The 20,285-nt window shown below is 44.1% G+C and overlaps 1 protein-coding gene across 1 annotated transcript; it reads right to left on the bottom strand.

Annotated features, from left to right (window-relative positions):
• Positions 1-104: 104 nt before the first annotated feature.
• On the bottom strand, positions 105-19,956 carry LOC129860624 (inter-alpha-trypsin inhibitor heavy chain H6-like). Its single transcript, XM_055931211.1, has 18 exons — positions 19,504-19,956; positions 14,869-14,904; positions 9,645-9,799; positions 7,210-7,320; positions 6,678-6,925; positions 6,285-6,454; positions 6,023-6,139; positions 5,715-5,886; positions 5,052-5,530; positions 3,580-4,804; positions 2,985-3,017; positions 2,775-2,792; positions 2,539-2,586; positions 2,397-2,420; positions 2,209-2,259; positions 1,975-2,088; positions 1,335-1,739; positions 105-1,188 (listed from the first exon to the last, which is right to left on the bottom strand). Exons 1-18 carry the CDS (start codon positions 19,624-19,626, stop codon positions 929-931), a joined length of 3,789 nt encoding a protein of 1,262 aa, XP_055787186.1. The 5' UTR covers positions 19,627-19,956; the 3' UTR covers positions 105-928.
• Positions 19,957-20,285: the final 329 nt, after the last annotated feature.

The following is a 20,285-nucleotide window of genomic DNA, read 5'->3' as shown; positions in this document are numbered from 1 at the left end:
AAAATTTAAAGCACATGGCGAACCTGACAAGTCAAATCCAAAGTGTCTACGTGTTTCAACAGAAGTAAATTATTTTGTGTAAAACTACTCCAATAAGACCACGATGAGTTCCATAAACCATTTTTTATAAGATTTAGTCCTTTTATAACTTATACTTCACAATAAAACTGAAACAATTAAAATACAACTCTGACCTTCTGTATATAAAATTACACATTGCTAAAATCAAATGATCTATTCATATATTTGTTATAACATTGGAATTATAAATTGCCCTTATGAAGCATATGATATTTGCGAATGACAGTTTGGATTTAGCTGTATGTCAAGATCAAGCAGAATTTGTCTGCAGAAGTATAGAAACAATTATCATATCTTACTGTTACCACGTTAACAGCAGAAGGAGAAATCTGTCCCTGTTGTTGTTTCAGAAAGACACTGGTGCAATGACCTCATCCCATCTCCTACATTATCTTTTCATGTCTGACACCTGTGAGAATTACCTCATCATTCTTTAGCTTTCTTACTGGACTCAATCTCTGTCTCTCTCTATTTCTCTCGCTCTTTTGTCTTTGTTTATCGTTTTATCTGTCTCTTCGTGTCCCTCTCTCTGTCTCTCTCCCGCTCTCTCATTTTCATAATCATGAACATGCATTCATGCACACTTTCAGAGGAGAGAGTAATAACCCACTATGTGATGTTGGTATTGAAGGCTAGCCAGCAGCACACTAGTCCCAGTGATGTGTGTCCTTGCAGAGACACTGTAGTTTCCCATTGGCCTGAGCTGCCCAGCTTTGAGGTGTTGGTAGCTAGATGAGTGGCTCGGTTCCAATCTCTATACTAGCACACCACTTAGTATGAAGCAATGTATTAGGCATGTATATTCTAAGTAGTGTGCTAATACTGGATGGACATTTGAAAAGAGTATTTACATGTTATCTACCACGTAGCTCTGGTATGGATGACCCAACAGTTTCTCCACCTGTGCCTTGGGCACGATCCAACACCTGCCCAGGTGACGTTTCCTCACTGTGTCCTTCAGGGTCTTGTCCTGTAGGGTGATGGGTACGTGTATCGCCCCCCACCTCAGCACCCCCCTGGACAGGACCCCCTCTTTACTAAGCTGGGGCGGTGTGTCACTGGGGTCCTTCACCGGCGTCACACTCATGTCCGCATGCTGGAATTGGCCTGTTGGAAAGAGGAGACAATGAGAGGGCAATCAATCACAACATATGTATATTATTTTCCCATAGCCTTTTATACAGCAACACTTTAGGGCCAGGTGTATGTAACAAGACAAAGAAACTGGTTTAAAGACATTAAAGAGAATGTACCCAGTAGGCCTTGGGTTGAAGGAGAGAGGCCTTGTCCATCAGTGATATAGAACCCGAGGTGCGCCATCTGCAGGTAGCTGGGCTGTTTGTAGTGGTGGAACAGAACCAGGAAACAAATATCCTTCGCCAGCTCGATCCAACAGCTCTGATGGATGTCATCTGTGGTGTCCATGGATACTGCCACGCCCTGCCTTGTTACAGATCCCTGCAGATTAGTGGGTAGGGTGTCCCGTCCCTCCCCTTCCACCACCACGGCGTCCAATGAGAGTGTGATCACTATGCCACCCAGCCCGCCGTGCCCGCCCATGGCAGCGGAGATGGTTATCTTGTCAAAGTAAGTACGGGAGCGGTCCTCTATGTCTTTTTTGGACGGAGCCCACATTAGATGACCGTCCACCGTGATACCTTGAGGGGAAGAGGAAGGCATGGACTAACTGTGTGTGCGCATGCGCGTGCGTTCCAACAGTTACAGAATGTATGTGTTCTTTAATGTGATCCCATTTTAATATACTGTATGCCTATAAAATGTCATGGTCCTTCTAAAGTAGATTATACGGCACATTGCTTAAATCCAATGACATGCCACTAATATAAAACTACAGTTCTGGACTTTTGTTTGTAGTAGTCTGTGCTGACTCACCTCTCTCTGGGTCTTCCAGCAGTCTCAGTACGTCGTTGGCCCTGCCGTCCACCGTGAAACACAGATTCTGTTTCAGTTTGGGGAGCTGGACCATAAAATGAGGGTCTCCATCAACTAAAACAAAAAACAAACAAAAAACATTGAACATAAAGACAAAGGTGAGAAACAGATTTTACAGCTATATGTTACGTTACTGGTTATGTTATGTTACTGGTGAAAGTGTAGGCCCCTTACCAGAAGAGGAGAAGACTCTGACAGAACTCAGTCTGGAGGTGGGGCCTGGCACTGGAAGGACAACAGGTACAACTGAGACTACGTCTTATCTTTCTGAAGCACTGAAACCGACAGATCAGAGCCTACTAACATCTCTGAAGTACATTGATCTTATGCTAGACTACACAGAAAAACAATGAAATACTTACAAAGATTTGATGCTGACTCATCCCCTGAAAACACACAAATTCCGAAAGCGTGTTAAATATCTGTATCAACTGAGAAACATACAAAGTATCCCTATTGCCAACGCAACTAAATAGTTCTACATATTAGTCAACTGTGACTTACAGGAATCATAGTTGAGGTCGTAGTCTTGGTCGTAGGTTGCATCATAATCTAAAAGATCCAATCATATGGTCATCATTAGACACCAGACAGACACAGTTAAGAAATATCCTCTTCCTGAGTTGGTCTGAGGGGCTTTCATCAGAATCTCTATAGGAGGAAACGACAGCTTTTAAGATACACCAACATACATGCAATGAATTGGTTTGTCATGGCAGGGAAGTAAGAGAGGAACTCACCTTTAACTAGCTCCATATCTAAGGTAGAGACATGGAGAAAACACAGATTGACACAGTGATACACTAAAGGACTACTTCATCCCTTTTTAACCTCATCCATTATCTCTGTATTCAAATACAGCATGTATCCCTTTCAATACTTATATTTCAGGAAATTTGTGCAACAGAGCTGAAACAGAACGATGAAATCTTCTTGTATGATTGATTCACCTTTTCTATGGATCTGAATGGAAGTGGAGACATCTGGTGGAAAGAAGAGGAACATGTCACAATTCAGACAGAAATGGTGGATTGATAGTGCCAGTGCTGCATTTGATTGTACTAATATTTCTCTGATAGACAGGTACAAGATATGAACTGTAAGTTCAATACCTGATGCAACACAAGTCATATAATATGCAATACTGTTATTTAATTAAAAATGTATCCTTAAGACAAGTATTATGCAACTTTACTTTGTAGTAGTTGAAGTTCCATGTGAGATAGACAGAGAGCGAGAAACTAATCTCATAAATGGTATCGTAGCATCTGTCAACAGACTGTGGGACGCAATGACTAACAAGGAATATTGTTCTGGTGGGCTGGTTTTTGTAATTGATGATTTGGATAAATCACGATATCACACATCTTTAACATTTTGGAAGAGGGGACATTTGGCCCCTAGACTTGCAGAGAGAGAGAGGGATGGAGCTACCGCCCTACTTCCGCTCTTTTCTAAAACATCTGCCCTCAGAACTTAATCGAGCACCTGACACAATTACATGAGATTTTAGTTCTGGGTTTCCAAGATTAGTGGAATACCAACCCAATAGTCCTGCAGCCTCCCACAGTTTAGGCCCATCTGTGATGCCTGGCATGGGGGCAAATGTGGCAGAGACAAAGGTGGCAATCTGGTCCACGTCTGAAACTGGGTCTGTGTTACTGCCCTGTGGAGCTGGAGTAGGGGAGATGGACAGAACACTGTACAGGAATGTGGTGACCTGAGGTGGATGGGCATCAGTGGCAGACATGGTGGCATTCTCTGAAGAGGAGGAGGAGAGGGATATTCTAACTGGAGGGAGGACTGTTCTAACAGAGATGGGAAGGGGCGTGGCGGGTTTCCAAGGCTGTAGAGCAGGGGTTGGATCGGTTCTGACTGAGGTGGTGGTGGTAGTGGACGTGGTGGTTTTCACAGTTGTATGAACTGTAGTCTTAACTGTGGTGGGTGATGTGGTAGGGACTGTCTTTACTATGTTGGGTGGAGGGGTGGTTGTGGTTTTCCCAGGTGCAGGACCGGCAGCTGTATTGAGCAAGTTGGCCAGGGGGGTAGAGAATATCCTGGCGGGAGGGGCCGGGGCAGTTTTAGGAGAGCTGGGAGGAGGGGTGGGGGGTTTTCCTGAGAGCGGGGAATGGACGGTTTTGGCGGCACTGGGGCTGGGGGTGCTAGTCTTAGTGGTTTTCTTGGGGGATGGTGGAGCCACTGTTTTTGCTGGGCTGGGTGGGGTGGAGGCCTTTCTGGGTTGAGGTGGAGGTAGGGGAGGTGGATGCTTGGTGACAAGAGGGTCTGGCTTAGCTTCGTTACTCCTGGGCTTTTTCACAGGGATGGGGGAGGCTATTTCGGTGGCAGTAGTGTGGGCAACTGTGGTTGTTGTAGTAGCTCTATTAGTGGTGTTGGTGGTGGTGGTGGGCTTGGTGGTGGTTGTGGTGGCGGGATGGGCTGTCGTAGTTGACGCTGTGGTAGGAATTTCATCTGCATCAGGCTTGACTACAACAAGGGAAGTAACAGGCGTGACAAAGTTGAACTTGAGGGAGAGGTTGGTTGCCTTCTCGCCCAGCAGTTTCTGCATGGCCAGGTCGGTGCTGTTCAGTTTGGCCAGCAGCAGCTCTTTGATAGTGAAGTAAGCCCAGAGACGACGTACGAAGCTGGAGATCCCACCCATGCCCCCAGGGCAGTCCATGGAGGAGGCTGTCCCATTCTCCTCTCCTTTAGACACCAACACGTCATTCTCAACCTTCACTTTCTGCTTTGAGTCACTGGCTGTCAGAGACACCTAAAAAGAGAATAGAAGAGAAGAAAGGAGAGGACAAGGGAAGAGAAGAGAAGAGAAGAGAAGAGAAGAGAAAGGAAGAGAAGAGAGGAGAGGAGAAGGGAAGAGAAATGAAGAGAAGAGAAGGGCATAGAGAAGAGAAGCAAAGAAAGCAAAAACTTTATCAATATCAATATTTCCCCAAAAATGAAATGTTCCATCAGACCCATGGTAAAAACAATGGACAATGACAAAATTATGTGATACCAACCTTCAGATTCCTGACTCCTGGCTTGACCTTCCCAGTGACCACCAGCTCTGAGCCCTGGAAGTAGTTAGGGAAGAAGGAGCGGGTGATGTCGAAGGCCTGGTCGTCCAAGTAGGTCAGCTGGATGTCTGACAGTAGCGGGCTGGCTACCTCATCGTAGAATCCCTTCAACTGGAGTGCGGCGTCTGTGTCCTCGTACACCATCCTCGCCATGCCACGGTTGTCCAGTGCCAGGCGCCGCAGCAAGGGGAAGTCGGCGTCGTCTCCGAAGGCCAGGCCAAACAGAGAGGCGGAGCCCAGAGCGCTCTTAGCGTTGCTAAGGATAGAGTCACCGGACGTCACGCCAATGGTAGCTTCACCGTCCGTCAAGAAGATGACCAGAGGGACACGGCGGAAGCCACCGGAAGAGGACGAGGAGGGGGAAGAGGCGGAGTGGTTGACCAGTTGGGCGGCTGAGAGGAGGGCCGCGTTGATGTTGGTCCCTGGAGGAGGAGAGAGGAAAGGTGGCGTGGAGAAGAGAGGGAGATGTGGAGGAGGTGGAAGAAAAGGAGGAGAGAGGATGCAGAAGAGGAGACAGAAGATGGAATACAGACAGTGTTTTAGCGGTCTTGTCAGGTTGCTGCAGATATAATGCGATTCAAGCACATCAGAATCAATCCCACTCACATCCCTCAGCGATGATCCTCTTGACAAATTCCTTAGCGTCTCGTACGTTATTCCGCGTGGCCCTCACTGTGCGACCCTTCTTCCAGGTGAGGACCTTGTCTGAAAAGGTGATGATGTTGAAGTGGTCCCCTTCACGAAGGTCTCCCAGGATAGTGGACATTGCCTGCTTTGTCTGGTCCACACCAATACAGAGCGAGAAGAGAAATTATCATTTTATTGATATAATGTAGTGTCAATGTTGTCATTCTTGTCTAAATGAATGAGGTGTAGCTGGATGCAATGTGAGAGGGGTAAAACATCTACTGTACCTGTTTGATCTTGGTGCCAATCATGGAGCCACTGACATCAATGACAAAGATGACATCCTTGGGGACCACAGGAAGCCCCCGAGGTGCAAAGTAGTGGGCAAAGTATCCATCAAACACCTGAGACAGGCCAACAGAAGAGAATAATCCCTCATTGGATTAGATTATTTCCTCGCTAGATACCGTCTTTGTACAGTATTTGTTGTGTAAGAGTTTGGGCCTACATAGTGTGTAGTGCTTGTGTATGTGTGTTGCGTGTGCTGACCTGGATGTCTCCCATGAGGTCACTGAGCTCTACATCGTACTGGATGATGTAGTCAGCGTTGAGTCCCTTAGAGGAGACACTGCTCTGCTGCTGCAGGCTAGGGTTGTAATGAACACGGGCACAACAAGGGTTCTGCTGGATCTGAGTGGAGGCTGGGGCTTCTGTCTCACCTGGGTGGGAGAGGAAGACCAGAGAACACCCTGTCATTGTGCATGTTTGAGGTATACTACATGTACGTTGCATCCTACTATACAAGAACTACTCATTACTGTGATTCAGATGAGTGATTATGCAACTTGCCTTGTTCAAACTGATCCCCTCAAACATGCTGCTTGTATCAACACTAGCACTACTACTTTGACAATAAACAATAACTGCCTTTTCCTATGTTACCTGTGACAGTGTTGGAGAGCCGTCGGCTAGACTTCAGCGGGAGGACCTTGATGAAGCTGAGTCCTGTCCTCTCTGCTATGCTGACATCCAGGGTGAGATTAGTGACCAGTCCTCCAGGCCTCAGGCCCAGGATCAGTTCATAGCGACCCAACCTGCGAGGCAGCAGCTCCTCGTAGGACAGCGAGAAGGAAATCCGGCTTCCAGAGGGAACACTCACCGCCATGCGGAACTTCTCGATCTCCCGCTCCCTGAGATGAAGACACAGTGAGAGAGAGGTATTGGAGTGGTGGCGGTGGTAACTGGTGAAAGAATGACTTAGAAAACCGTGGTGAAATGGAAAGAATTTGAAGCAGGCAAGAACAACTGATCTGAGTAGAAGTGCTAAAAGATTTAAATTGGTGTGGTGGGTGACGGGTGTCCATACGTCTAGAATACAGATGTGTTGTTGTACTTTTCCCACATAAAACAAAGAAATCGGAATAAAACACATATCAAAGAGTGATTGTGGTATGAAATATTTTTTCAGACTGACTTGGTGGCAACGAGTCCAGCTGTTTTTCCTTGCTTCTTGGCTGCGTCATAGATCTTCCTGGCGGCACTCCTCTCCTTCACCTGGGCGATGTGCACTTTGCCATTGGAGGTGCTGGGGGCAGAGGAAAGAATGAGGTAACACGTGTAACTCGCAATGGTCAGACTATGTTAAGAAACATGCATTGGTCTCATGGATGGAAAATATCTAGGTTTATTTGCGGTAACAAACTTTCCTTGACTGCAACTATTTACACTATTAGTCACACGTTACAAGGCAATAACATACTTCACAGCATTTGTGTTAGACTCAGATGGAGGACAAACATGTATCATGCTGGTTTACAGATTAAGTTCAAAACAAGCTACAGAGGAAAGGTAGGGTGAAGCGAAGGGTGAGAGGAGGGAGTCATTTCCCTCTGAAAATATGAGCTCTCTGAGCTCTGGTCCATGATTTGGTTGGGAAATGGTTCGGGGTAGGTTCTGCGGAGGCCATGAAAGGGTCTCAGGATGTTACAATATCTCTTTTCAGTAATTATGTTTGCATCCCAAATGACACCCTATTCCATATAGTAGACTACTTTTGACCTGACCCTGATGTGTTTGGATTTGAGACGCACCCATGATAACTGAAAAATAACACTCGGAAACCCCCTCCATGGCCCCTGGAGAACCTACTCTATACCCAACCGTTCCCCAACCATTTCCCAACCAAACTGGACCAGAGCTCACACACCCTAATCCAAACCATACAGTTCCTAAATTCTCACCGCCTTTCTGTCATCATGTGATGAAGTGCTAAAATAAGGTCATGTCCTTTGAAAAAATATATTTAAATAAAAACCAACAGGGATCAACCAAAATAAATCTCCAGCCTTGAAGCAGGTCTTGTTCCGGACACAAAGCAGAAGGAAATGGTGGGTTTAGCAGGGTGGAAAATATGTGTGGCTGAGAGGGAGTGGGAACTGGGAACGGCTGCACATGAGTGACCTACACACAGAACACAAGGCCCCTCAGTCCCACGTTGTGAAACGTCACTGAACTAAAGAAACACAGTCACCACAGCTATTTTCCTTCTGGGTTAATTGGTGAAGTGTTGTGTGTGTTCCAGCTAGCACATAACGTTCTGAAAACCAAACGTGCCATTAGAACACAGGAGTGAGGGTTGCTGATAATGGGCCTCTGTACGCCTATGTAGATATTCCATAAAAAATCTGCCGTTTCCAGCTACAATAGTCATTTACAACATTAACAATGTCTACACTGTATTTCTGACCAAACCCTAACCCTAACCCTAACCCTAAGTGACCTCAAACTTTTGAACGGTAGTGTACATTCCCACAACTTCCAATGAATGTGCTAGCTGTGTGTGTGTGTGTGTGTGTGCTCGTACGTGTGACAGAGAAAGATGTGTGATATTATATGCATGCATCAGAGAGTTAGTCCGCATGTAAAACTGTCTATTTTCTAGAGTTTACATCCCCCATTTGACGACATGTAAATGGATATGTGTGTGGCGTGTGTTGGCTATGTGTGTCAGTATGTGTTTGCACGTGTGTACCTGCAGGTTTGCGTAGCATGTGTACCTTGGCTTGTTTATATGTACCTTGGTAAACTTCGCAGGCGAGGGGGGGGGGGGGGGACAGGGCATGCTTCTGTCATTTTCTCTACTAACTTTTTGACATATTTACAAAGCATGGTATTCATCTGCTTTTAAGATCCCCCAGACTCCTCCCTCTTCTGACCCAAACCCAACCCCAGGCTCCTCGTTGGGTCTTTAATGTTGACTTATTTATGTTGTTTATATTTAGCATTTTTTAAAGGAGAGTGGCAGAGTGGTTTCCAGCCTTCTTAGTAATCAAATGATGTGTCTCCTCTCCACACCGAACGGAATGTCGTTTCCTCTGAAGTTTTTATTTTGGGGAGTTTGTCCGGAAACCGCAGACCTGACTGGCATTTGGGATTTATTTTGTTTATTTACAACCAAGCTTTACGCTCCTTTTTTATTTTTATACTTATCTTATACTTTATCTGCCGTCACAGCCAAAAAAAAATGTATTTCTGATCCTGAAGAATATTAGCCCAAGTGCCATTCTGTTTGTGCTATTATGCCAACTCCTTGTCACTCATCGTCAAGCAGCAAGAGTTGGCAAGAGAGAAGAAACATACTGGCACCCAGGATAGAGGGATTACATCATTCCAAGGGAAGGAACAATTAATTTGATTATAGGCCCACTACCTGAGATTAAGTGACTAAGAGAAAAATAGAGGTGTGAGAGAGAGAGAGAGAGAGAGAGAGAGAGAGAGAACTGGCTGGGTGGTTCTCACTCATAGCCTCTCCTGCTGCATGTGAGCTTGCGTGAGTGAGGGGTACAAAAAAATTCCTCCTCTTGGGATAATAAAGTAAACTTCACTTGACTTAAAGTGTGACTGACTCACATTGTGAAGTTGGAGATGAATGCTGCTGAGGGCAGGTCCACCTCAAAGGCTGCCTCCTTGGTGACAGCTAGCTGGTTCCACACAGAGCTCTGGATGGTGGTGTGGGAGTAGCGAGACATGACAGAACACCTCACATGGTAGTCTGTCACCTTCAGCTGGGAACAGATTAATCCAACAAACAGTCAGCTAAGAACATACACATTTTATCTGATGAAATCATTATATAGCTACCCAAGTACAAAGCCAATAGCGACCTTATCAAGAGCTTTGGACCTCTTGGTGTAATTGCTAAGGTGTTTGACTGACAGTTGCAGAGACACAGGTTTGAGTACTGATGGGGCTCTTTTGTAAAGAAAATCCAAGTATTACTAGGCTTTTTTTAACCAGGCTTCAGTGCCTTGACAAGTTTAGACAAATGTTACAAAGCCACACTCTGCAAGATATCCCTCCCACCCCGTCGTTTACTTGGCTAATTCTGGGCCCTGCTGGGACCAATCTGGTCAGCTGGTCCACATTACTGCCAGGTCGGTACACAGACAGACCTGAGCTACTGAGAGACAAACAGACCTGTTTCTCGATACTTACCGATATCAAAGACAATGGACAAGCTTTCTGATACACCGAAGACCGATTGCTTGATGATCTACATTCTATCATTAGCAACATTCAAAGCATGATTTCCTCATAACCTAATACTGTCATGTTTGATCATCATGTTCCTATCAAGATGTCATCAATGATGTCATTAAAGTCCCAGGATTGACTTATTTCAAAGGGCTTAATGTGAAGCGTTTCTTGTACTGCTAGTAAAACAATGTAGTCTTGTCTTCTCCCTTATGGGCATACAACTAGCAAAAATGAATCTCTAGCACACGTGGAGGTTAATGTCAAATCAAATCAAATTGTATGTGCCAAATACAACAGGTGTAGACCTTACAGTGAAATGCTTACATATGAGCCCCTAACCAACAATGCAGTTAAAAAAATACAGAGAAGAATAAGAAATAAAAGTAACAAGTAATTAAAGAGCAGCAGTAAAATAACAATAGCAAGACTATATACAAGGGGGTACCGGAGTCAGTGTGCGGGGGCACCGGTTAGTTTAGATAAAATGTACATGTAAGTAGAGTTATTAAAGTCACAATGCATAGATGATAATAACAGAGAGTAGCAGCGGTGTAAAAGAGGGTTGAGTGGGGGGGCAATGCAAATAGTCTGGGTAGCCATTTGATTAGATGTCCAGGAGTCTTATGGCTTGGGGGTAGAAGCTGTTTAGAAGCCTCTTGGACCTAGACTTGGCTCTCCAGGTACCGCTTGACGTGCAGTAGCAGAGAGAACTAAGGCGTTCCTCTGACACCGCCTGGAGGAGAGGTCCTGGATGGAAGGAAGCTTGGGTACTGGGCCGTTCGCACTACCCCCTGTAGTGCCTTGCGGTCGGAGGCCGAGCAGTTGCCATATCAGGCAGTGAAGCAAGCGGTCAAGATGCTCTCGATGGTGCAGCTGTAGAACCTTTTGAGGATCTGAGGACCCATGCCAAATCTTTTCAGTCTCTTGAGGGGGAATAGGTTTTGTCATACCCTCTTCACGACTGTCTTGGTGTGCTTGGACCATGTTAGTTTGTTGGTGATGCGGTCACCAAGGAACTTGAAGCTCTCAACCTGCTCTACTGCAGCCCTGTCGATGAGAATAGGGGTGTGCTTGGTCCTATTTTTCCTGTAGTCCACAATCATCTCCTTTGTCTTGATCACGTTGAGGGAGAGGTTGTTGTCCTGGCACCACACGGCCAGGTCTCTGACCTCCTCCCTATAGGCTGTCTCGATGTTGTCGTTGATCAGGCCTACCACCGTTGTGTCATCGGCAAACTTAATGATGGTGTTGGAGTCATGCCTGGCCGTGCAGTCATGAGCGAACAGGGAGTACAGGAGGGGACTGAGCACGTACCCCTGAGGGGCCCCTGTGTTGAGGATCAGTGAGGCGTATGTGTTGTTACCTCCGTTACCACCTGGGGGCAGCCTGTCAGGAAGTCCAGGATCCAGTTGCAAAGGCAGGTGTTTAGTCCCAGGGTCCTTAGCTTATTGATGAGCTTTGAGGGCACTATGGTGTTGAAAGCCAAGCTGTAGTCAATGAATAGCATTCTCACATAGGTGTTCCTTTTGTCCAGGTGGGTAAGGGCAGTGTTGAGTGCATTAGAGATTGCATCATCTGTGGATCTGTTGGGGCGGTATGCACATTGGAGTGGGTCTATGGTTTCTGGGATAATGGTGTTGATGTGAGCCATGACCAGCCTTTCAAAGCACTTCATGGCTACAGATGTGAGTGCTATGGGTCGTTAGTCATTTAGGCGGGTTACCTTAGTGTTTTTGGGCACAGGCACCATGGTGGTTCTGCTTAAAACATGTTGGTATTACAGACTCAGTCAGGGAGAGGTTGAAAATGTCAGTGAAGATACTTACCAGTTGGTCAGCGCATGCTCGCAGTACACGTCCTGGTAATCCGTCTGGCCCTGCGGACTTGTGAATGTTGACCTGTTCAAAGGTCTTACTCACATCGGCTGCGGAGAGCGTAATCACACAGTCTTCCAGAACAGCTGGTGCTCTCATACATATTTCAGTGTTATTTGCCTCGAAGTGAGCATAGAAGTACAGTTGAAGTCGGAAGTTTACATACACTTAGGTTGGAGTCATTAAAACATGTTTTTCAACCACTCCACAAATGTCTTTTTAACAAACTATAGTTTTGGCATTTCGGTTAGGACATCTACTTTGTGCATGACACAAGTAATTTTTCCAACAATTGTTTACAGACAGATTATTTCACTTATAATTCACTGTATCACAATTTCAGTGGGTCAGAAGTTTACATACAGTAAGTTGACTGTGCCTTTAAACAGATTGGAAAATTCCAGAAAATTATGTAATGGCTTTAGAAGCGTTTGATAGGCTAATTGACATCATTTGAGTCACTTGGAGGTGTACCTGTGCCTCTTCGCTTGACATCATGGGAAAATCAAAAGAAATCAGCCAAGACCTCCGAAAAAACATTGTAGACCTCCACAAGTCTGGTTCATCCTTGGGAATTTCCAAATGCCTGAAGGTACCACGTTCATCTGTACAAACAATAGTATGCAAGTATAAACACCATGGGACCACGCAGCTGTAATACCGCTCAGGAAGGAGACGCACGCGTTCTGTCTCCTAGAGATGAACGTACTTTGGTCCGAAAACTGCAAATCAATCCTAAAACAACAGCAAAGGACCTTGTGAAGATGCTTGAGGAAACAGGTACAAAAGTATCTATATCCACAGTAAAACGAGTCCTATATCGACATAACCTGAAAGGCCGCTCAGCAAGGAAGAAGCCACTGCTCCAAAACCGCCATAAAAAGCCAGACTACGGTTTGCAACTGCAAATGGGGACAAAGATCGTACTTTTTGGAGAAATGTCCTCTGGTCTGATGAAACAAAAATAGAACTGTTTGGCCATAATGACCATAGTTATGTTTGGAGGAAAAAGGGGGAAGCTTGCAAGCCAAAGAACACCCTCCCAACCGTGAAGCACGTGGGTGGCAGCATCATGTTGTGGGGGTGCTTTGCTGCAGGAGGGACTGGTGCACTTCACAAAATTGATGGCATCATGAGGTAGGAAGATTATGTGGATATATTGAAGCAACATTTCAAGACATCAGCCAGGAAGTTAAAGCTTGGTCGCAAATGGGTCTTCCAAATGTACAATGACCCCAAGCATACTTCAAAAGTTGTGGCAAAATGGCTTAAGGACAACAAAGTCAAGGTATTGGAATGGCCATCACAAAGCCCTGACCTCAATCCTATAGAAAATGTGTGGGCAGAACTGAAAAAGCGTGTGCGAACAAGGAGCCCTACAAACCTGACTCAGTTGCACCAGCTCTGTCAAGTGGAATGGGTCAAAATTCACTCAACTTATTGTGGGAAGCTTGTGGAAGGCTACCCGAAACATTTGACCCAAGTTAAACAATTTAAAGGCGATGCTACCAAATACTAATTGAGTGTATGTAAACTTCTGATCCACTGGGAAAGTGATGAAAAATATAAAAGCTGAAATAAATCATTCTCTCTACTATTATTCTGACATTTCACATTCTTAAAATAAAGTGGTGATCCTAACTGATCTAAGACAGGGAATTTTTACTAGGATTAAATGTCAGGAATTGTGAAAAACTGAGTTTAAATGTATTTGGTTAAGGTGTATGTAAACTTCCATCTTCAACTGTAGTTTAGCTCATCTGGTAGGCTCGTGTCACTGGGCAGCTCTCGGCTGTGCTTCCCTTTGTAGTCTGTAATGGTTTGCAAGCCCTGCCACATCCGACGAGCGTCAGATCCGGTGTAGTACAATTCGATCTTAGTCCTGTATTGACGCTTTGCCTGTATGATGGTTCGTCGGAGGGTATAGTGGGATTTCTTATAAGCTTCCGGGTTGGAGTCCCGCTCCTTGAAAGTGGCAGCTCTAGCCTTTAGCTTAGTGCAGATGTTGCCTGTAATCCATGGCTTCTGGTTGGGGTATGTACATACGGTCTCTGTGGGGACGATGTCATCGATGCACTTATTGATGAAGTCAATGACTGATATGGTGTACTCCTCAATGCCATCAGAGGAATCCCAGAACATATTCCAGTCTGTGCTAGCAAAACAGTCCTGTAGCTTAGCATCTGTTTCATCTGACCACTTTTTTATTGATCTAGTCACTGGTGCTTCCTGCTTTAATTTTTGCTTGTAAGGAGGAATCAGCAGGATAGAATTATGGTCAGATTTGCCAAATGGAGGGCGAGGGAGAGCTTTGTATGCGTCTCTGTGTGTGGAGTAAAGGTGGTCCAGAGTTTTTTTCCCTATTGTTGCACATTTAAAATGCTGATAGAAATTTGGTAAAACGGATTTACGTCTCCCTACATTAAAGTCCCCGGGTACTCCGAGCGCCGCCTCTGGGTGAGCGTTTTCTTGTTTGCTTATGGCAGAATACAGCTCATTCAATTCTGTCTTAGTGCCAGCCTCCGTCTGCTGCGGAATAGTGACTGCCACACATATTGATATGATTTAGAAGGGGATCAATGTTCAGTGAATGCTATCCAATATTATCACAGCCCGTCTACACAGGCAGTTGTTGCGCGTGTGCGAAGCCATACCAGTAAGATATCTTACTGGTTTCGGTAATGATACATTCCACTGGGACATTCAATGTAGTTCATACTCACCAACGGTTTTGCTGGTTTGCTCTGGCGTCTCACTCTCTGGGGAGAAAAACAATACAGAGAAAGTTAATAAAAGTGTAATGAATCCTAACTATAGGGTTTGAGCGCAGCAGAGCTATAGGGGTTGAGCGCAGCAGAGCTATAGGGGTTGAGCACAGCAGAGTTATAGGGTTTGAGCGCAGCAGAGCTATAGGGTTTGAGCGCAGCAGAGCTATAGGGTTTGAGCGCAGCAGAGCTATAGGGTTTGAGCGCGGCAGAGCTATAGGGTTTGAGCGCAGCAGAGCTATAAGGTTTGAGCGCAGCAGAGCTATAGGGTTTGAGGGCAGCAGAGCTATAGGATTTGAGCGCAGCAGAGTTATAGGATTTGAGCGCAGCAGAGCTATAGGATTTGAGCGCAGCAGAGCTATAGGGTGTGAGCGCAGCAGAGCTATAGGGTGTGAGCGCAGCAGAGCAGAATACAAGGTTGTAGTTTGTTATGTACACACCAGGGCCCTGACAGTAAAATATTGCTGGACTCCTGTAGTTTGGAAACATTTAATTAAAACAAGCTGAGGCCTTCTGAACATTGTGCAAAGCTTAAAAGCTTAAAGGTCCAATGCAGCAGTTTTTTTTAATTTTTATTATTATTTTTTTTTTTTTAATTTATCCCCTTTTCTCCCCAATTTTCGTGGTATCCAATCGCTAGTAATTACTATCTTGTCTCATCGCTACAACTCCCGTACGGGCTCGGGAGAGACGAAGGTCGAAAGTCATGCGTCCTCCGAAGCACAACCCAACCAAGCCGCACTGCTTCTTTAACACAGCGCGCCTCCAACCCGGAAGCCAGCCGCACCAATGTGTCGGAGGAAACACCGTGCACCTGGCCCCCTTGGTTAGCACGCACTGCGCCCAGCCCGCCACAGGAGTCGCTGGAGCGCGATGAGACAAGGAAATCCCTACCGGCCAAACCCTCCCTTACCCGGACGACGCTAGCCCAATTGTGCGTCGCCCCACGGACCTCCCGGTCGCGGCCGGCTGCGACAGAGCCTGGGGGCGAACCCAGAGACTCTGGTGGCGCAGTTAGCACTGCGATGCAGTGCTCTAGACCACTGCGCCACCCGGGAGGCCCCAATGCAGCTGTTTTTATCTCAATATCAAATAATTTCTGAGTAACAATTAGGTACCTTAGTGTGATTGTTTTAAATTAAAATAGTCAAAAATAAACGAAAATAGCATCTTAGCAAAGAGCAATTTCTCAAGCAAGAATTTTGCTAGGACTACCTGGGAGTGGTTTGAGTGTGGAGGGAAAAACTGAAAACTAGCTGTTATTGGCAGAGAGGTTTGGAACTCTCTTTCTTATTGGTTTATTAACTAATTTACCACCTGGTGATGTTCCCAGGCAGGCTAAAACTCCATCCCACCAAAACAGGCTGAAATTTTAGGCGGTCTTTTCAAACAGCTCTTACACAAAGATGGCACAATTTGACAGTATTATTCCAACCTCATAGTGTGGGAATATATATAAAACACAGGTAATTGACGTTGTTGACTGCACTGGGCCTTTAATAGATTGATAACAGCTTTATAGCAGTGATTTAAGACCATACAGTTGCCCTAAAGCCATTGTAGAGGGTTGAAAAGTATTGCGTTAAAGTAGATTTAGGGTATATTGTTCATTCAAAGACTTTCAACCCGCCACACCATTATTATGTAATTTAACCTTCCACCCAATTGTGTGTACCCACATTTGTACTACTGTATTCTGGAAAGATTATGATTTAAAATGTAGTACATTTAGGTCATTATCTAATATAAGAAATTGTATTTAAGTGGACAACTTGTCTTGGAAAAGTAAGAAAATACTACTGTAGTTAGTTTATAAAATCCCCTCCTTTTAAATTAATCTCCAGGATCTATGTGTGGGGTTGGGTCAATATTTCTGTGTCAAAATAGGCTGAATCAAAGCTATTCATGAATGAAGGGGGGACTGGAAATAAATGCTGTCACTGTACACAGAGGGATAGTGAGGTGCACAGTGCAGAGTGCACAGGCTCGGTTTCAAATGTTCCTTTTGCTCACAAATCCCTGCTGTGTCAATCCATTATCACATATCCTGGAGATACAACACAAACAAATAACATTAGAGGGCGACTGCACTTCCTGATTTGGCCTCATTTTGAAGATTGCCCATTAAGAAATGCAAGCGGCCATGACTAAAGCCAAAATGAGAGTTATCTTGGGGCTGTGGTTTGATGTGTTTGTGTTATGTTCACATATCGTACCCTGGCAGGTACTGTTGTTTGTCCCTCCTGAGTCACCGTAGCAACAACATAGCCACTTCCTCAAAATAGTCACTTCCTTAAAATAGCCAGAATAAAAAAATCTGTAATTCATTTGAATGTTTTTGCCAAGGTGGTTTTAGTCATGCAATTTTACATCTACTGTAGTTAAGGTATTTGGTGCAGTATTTCTCAAGTAAAAAAATGTGCATGAAAAACTAGTCAGTGCACTGCATAGAGTTGAGTCGGGAAAGTCTGGCTGCTCTAGCAATCACTGTCACAAAGCCACACCAGCCCCACTCGAGTTAGTTCAGAGCGAGAAAGTGTAGGCTATATAGAAATAATTACTTTAAAATTGAAAAATCATTCAACTAAATAATAAGGATTTGTAAAATCCTAATCAAAGGTGTAGATTTCATCTCACAAAGGGAGAAATTTCAGTGCCCACAAAAACTGTATTTGAATTCAATATTTTTCCTTCTGTTTTCCTCTATGAAGTGCAGGACACGTTAAAAGGGAGTGTGACAAAATGTTTTATCTGGCTCCCATAAGAATATAGTTTGATAGCCTTGTCATAACCCTTCTAAGGATAGCTTTTCCACTTCCTATTTAATCTTGCTCTTGTGACTGACTGGGTTTGAACCCGGCTCTCCTGCATGTCACAAGACTATTAGTCTACTTAGCTAAAGCCCATAGGGATGAGTTCAGGAAGCTAACACAAGTCTTCAAGTCTCCAGCAAGGTTACTCATCAAAAAAGCGTGGACCTCGGTTACATTTCACCCCCTTTTGACTCACATTCACTCCTTGAAGGAGTGATCTCCTTGACCCAGAATCGCCCAGAATGCACTGCGCGGCCCATTGACGACACTGTAATGGAAAACTGTAATGTATACGGTAATTGTAGGTATTATCAACAGCAAAAAACTCTGAAACGTTTTACTGCACCATACTGTAAATTATGGTCATTGTGGGAAAATTGCTGTATTTCCAATGGTTCTGTAATTCGACCCCACAGGTTGTAGTACCATACCGTATCTTGGGAGCGCCAAAAACCTTTTCACCATTAGTGGGTGCATGGCATTGTTGTTTCTGGATCATTAACATATTTTGAGGCGTGCCTTGTAAGAGGCTGTATTTGTTGCACCCGTAAGTGAAAGCCTGGACTTGAACCCAAAATCTCTAGTGGCACAGCTAGCACTGTGATGCAGTGCCTTAGATCACTGCGCCACTTGGGAGCCCAGAGGCAGCTAGTCTTAAATCTAAATGGTTCAACATTTTGCCATGTCCTTTTGGTCTGTTTTTCCTGTAGTTTCTGCCAGTTTGGAATCCTTTGTTAAGGCCTCTAGAAGTGAAAGTGATATAAAACCCTAAATATGAATTAATACTGTAATGTGTAAACACTTTACCTAGCAGCCAACCTGCTTGCACCAATCCCTTGTAATTATAGTTACATACTGTAAAATACAAACTATACCCTGAATTAATATCATCCATTCAAAACTATGGTAGCATTGACTTTTTATCAGTATAATACAGTCAATTTTACGGTATTGTACTGTATGTCAGTACACAGTACATGCTTTGATACCATATTACAGAATGTATACTGTAATATTAAATATGTATTTTTACTTGCCACCGAGCTGCCTGTAAATTACTGTCAAATTCATGGTAAACCCTTAACAGTGGACCCATGGGTAACGTATAATGAGAGTAAATACGATTCCAATTGAGTTTCCCCATATAAAGTTGTAATCCATACCCAACCCTCCAGTAAATCATAAGGGATTTACAAAATTCCGTTTTGGATGCGACTGACTTTATGATCAAAAGTATGCTATTTGCACTTTGTAGTGAATTTTGACTCTAGGCTATTAATCTTTCTGACTCATATCGATGCCACATAAACCGATTAAAACCAGAGAAGTTGGTTCGAAGCGGCAGTTGACCTTTATTAAAGAGAGGAACACCTTTCAATGTTCAGAGGTTCATTCTGAAGCGATTTTTTTTCCTAGATTTTATTTGGTAATTGAAACTTTATTTTTAATTAATGTAAATATAGACTTTACTCTATAGTGTAGGCTATATCATGTGTTTGTTTCCAGTGCATAATTGTATTCACATCTGCCATCCATCCTATAGTAACGTGCAGTCCTGTACGTCTTCTATATAGTTTACCCCTCACTTGAGTGCAACAAATACATATTGCGTGCAAAAATGAATGTAGCCTTGTATGAGGAATACACGTTTCGTTGAACAGGGATCAATAATATGATTTTTTTTTTAAACATGATTTTGTGAGGCTGTCATGAGTATGTTTTATTTTTCCAAGAGTTTCCAATATTACTCGTCCCAATAGGAAGATAAAATCATTCGCACCTGTAAAGGTATTTCTTTTGCTCCCAGGCGTGCTCCGTATTCCTCTGAACATCCCCTCTGCACTGAGATTACGAAGAAAAATAAAATACACAGGATTTTTAAATCCACTTTCCCCATGTTCATTATACGTTTTAGTCTCCCGAGATGTTGCCAGTGGTCTCAGGTTGCCAGTCAGTGAGAGAGATCCAGTGTAGGTACGCAGGACGAGGTAGGTCAAACCTCACATTTTACAAGTTATTTTTCAAGAGGCAGTCGACTCGTTCGTCCCCCTCCCCTTAATTTTAATAGTTTTGAAACCACGTATATAATAACAGAAAATAAATCGTTTAATAATAATTTATATCTGATAGACAGATAATCAGATGAAACATTAAAAGAATATGAGTGCGCGCAAAAAATGCAGGAGTTGTGTCCCTTTGAGTTCAATAGGGTATCCCTCCTTACATACTGGAAATTTCGCGGACTGTTGCCATCGGTTAGTGAGCAGGATGAGAAATGACGAATTATTGACCAATGAATGTCGACAATTTGAAAGAAAAACATTCCAATCTCTCTTTGCTATCGCCTCTTTCTCAATTCCAAAATGGGACCGTATAATATATAGGATATCCCACCCTGACATACAAATGAGACATATTAGAAAAACAACTCTTTACCATTTGACTGAATTATATTCCAACATAGGCTATCCCACTCGTTCTTGAATAGTCAGAATGTAAAAGCTCAATTGTGACCCTATACATTAAAGCTTCAATTATCTGCAAAACAGATCTCTAAAATTG

The sequence above is a fragment of the Salvelinus fontinalis genome, chromosome 8 (assembly GCF_029448725.1).
Source record: "Salvelinus fontinalis isolate EN_2023a chromosome 8, ASM2944872v1, whole genome shotgun sequence".
NCBI lineage: Eukaryota > Metazoa > Chordata > Actinopteri > Salmoniformes > Salmonidae > Salvelinus > Salvelinus fontinalis.
Note: the sequence above shows the minus strand (reverse complement) of the source record. Positions and strands in the feature narration are given on the sequence as shown.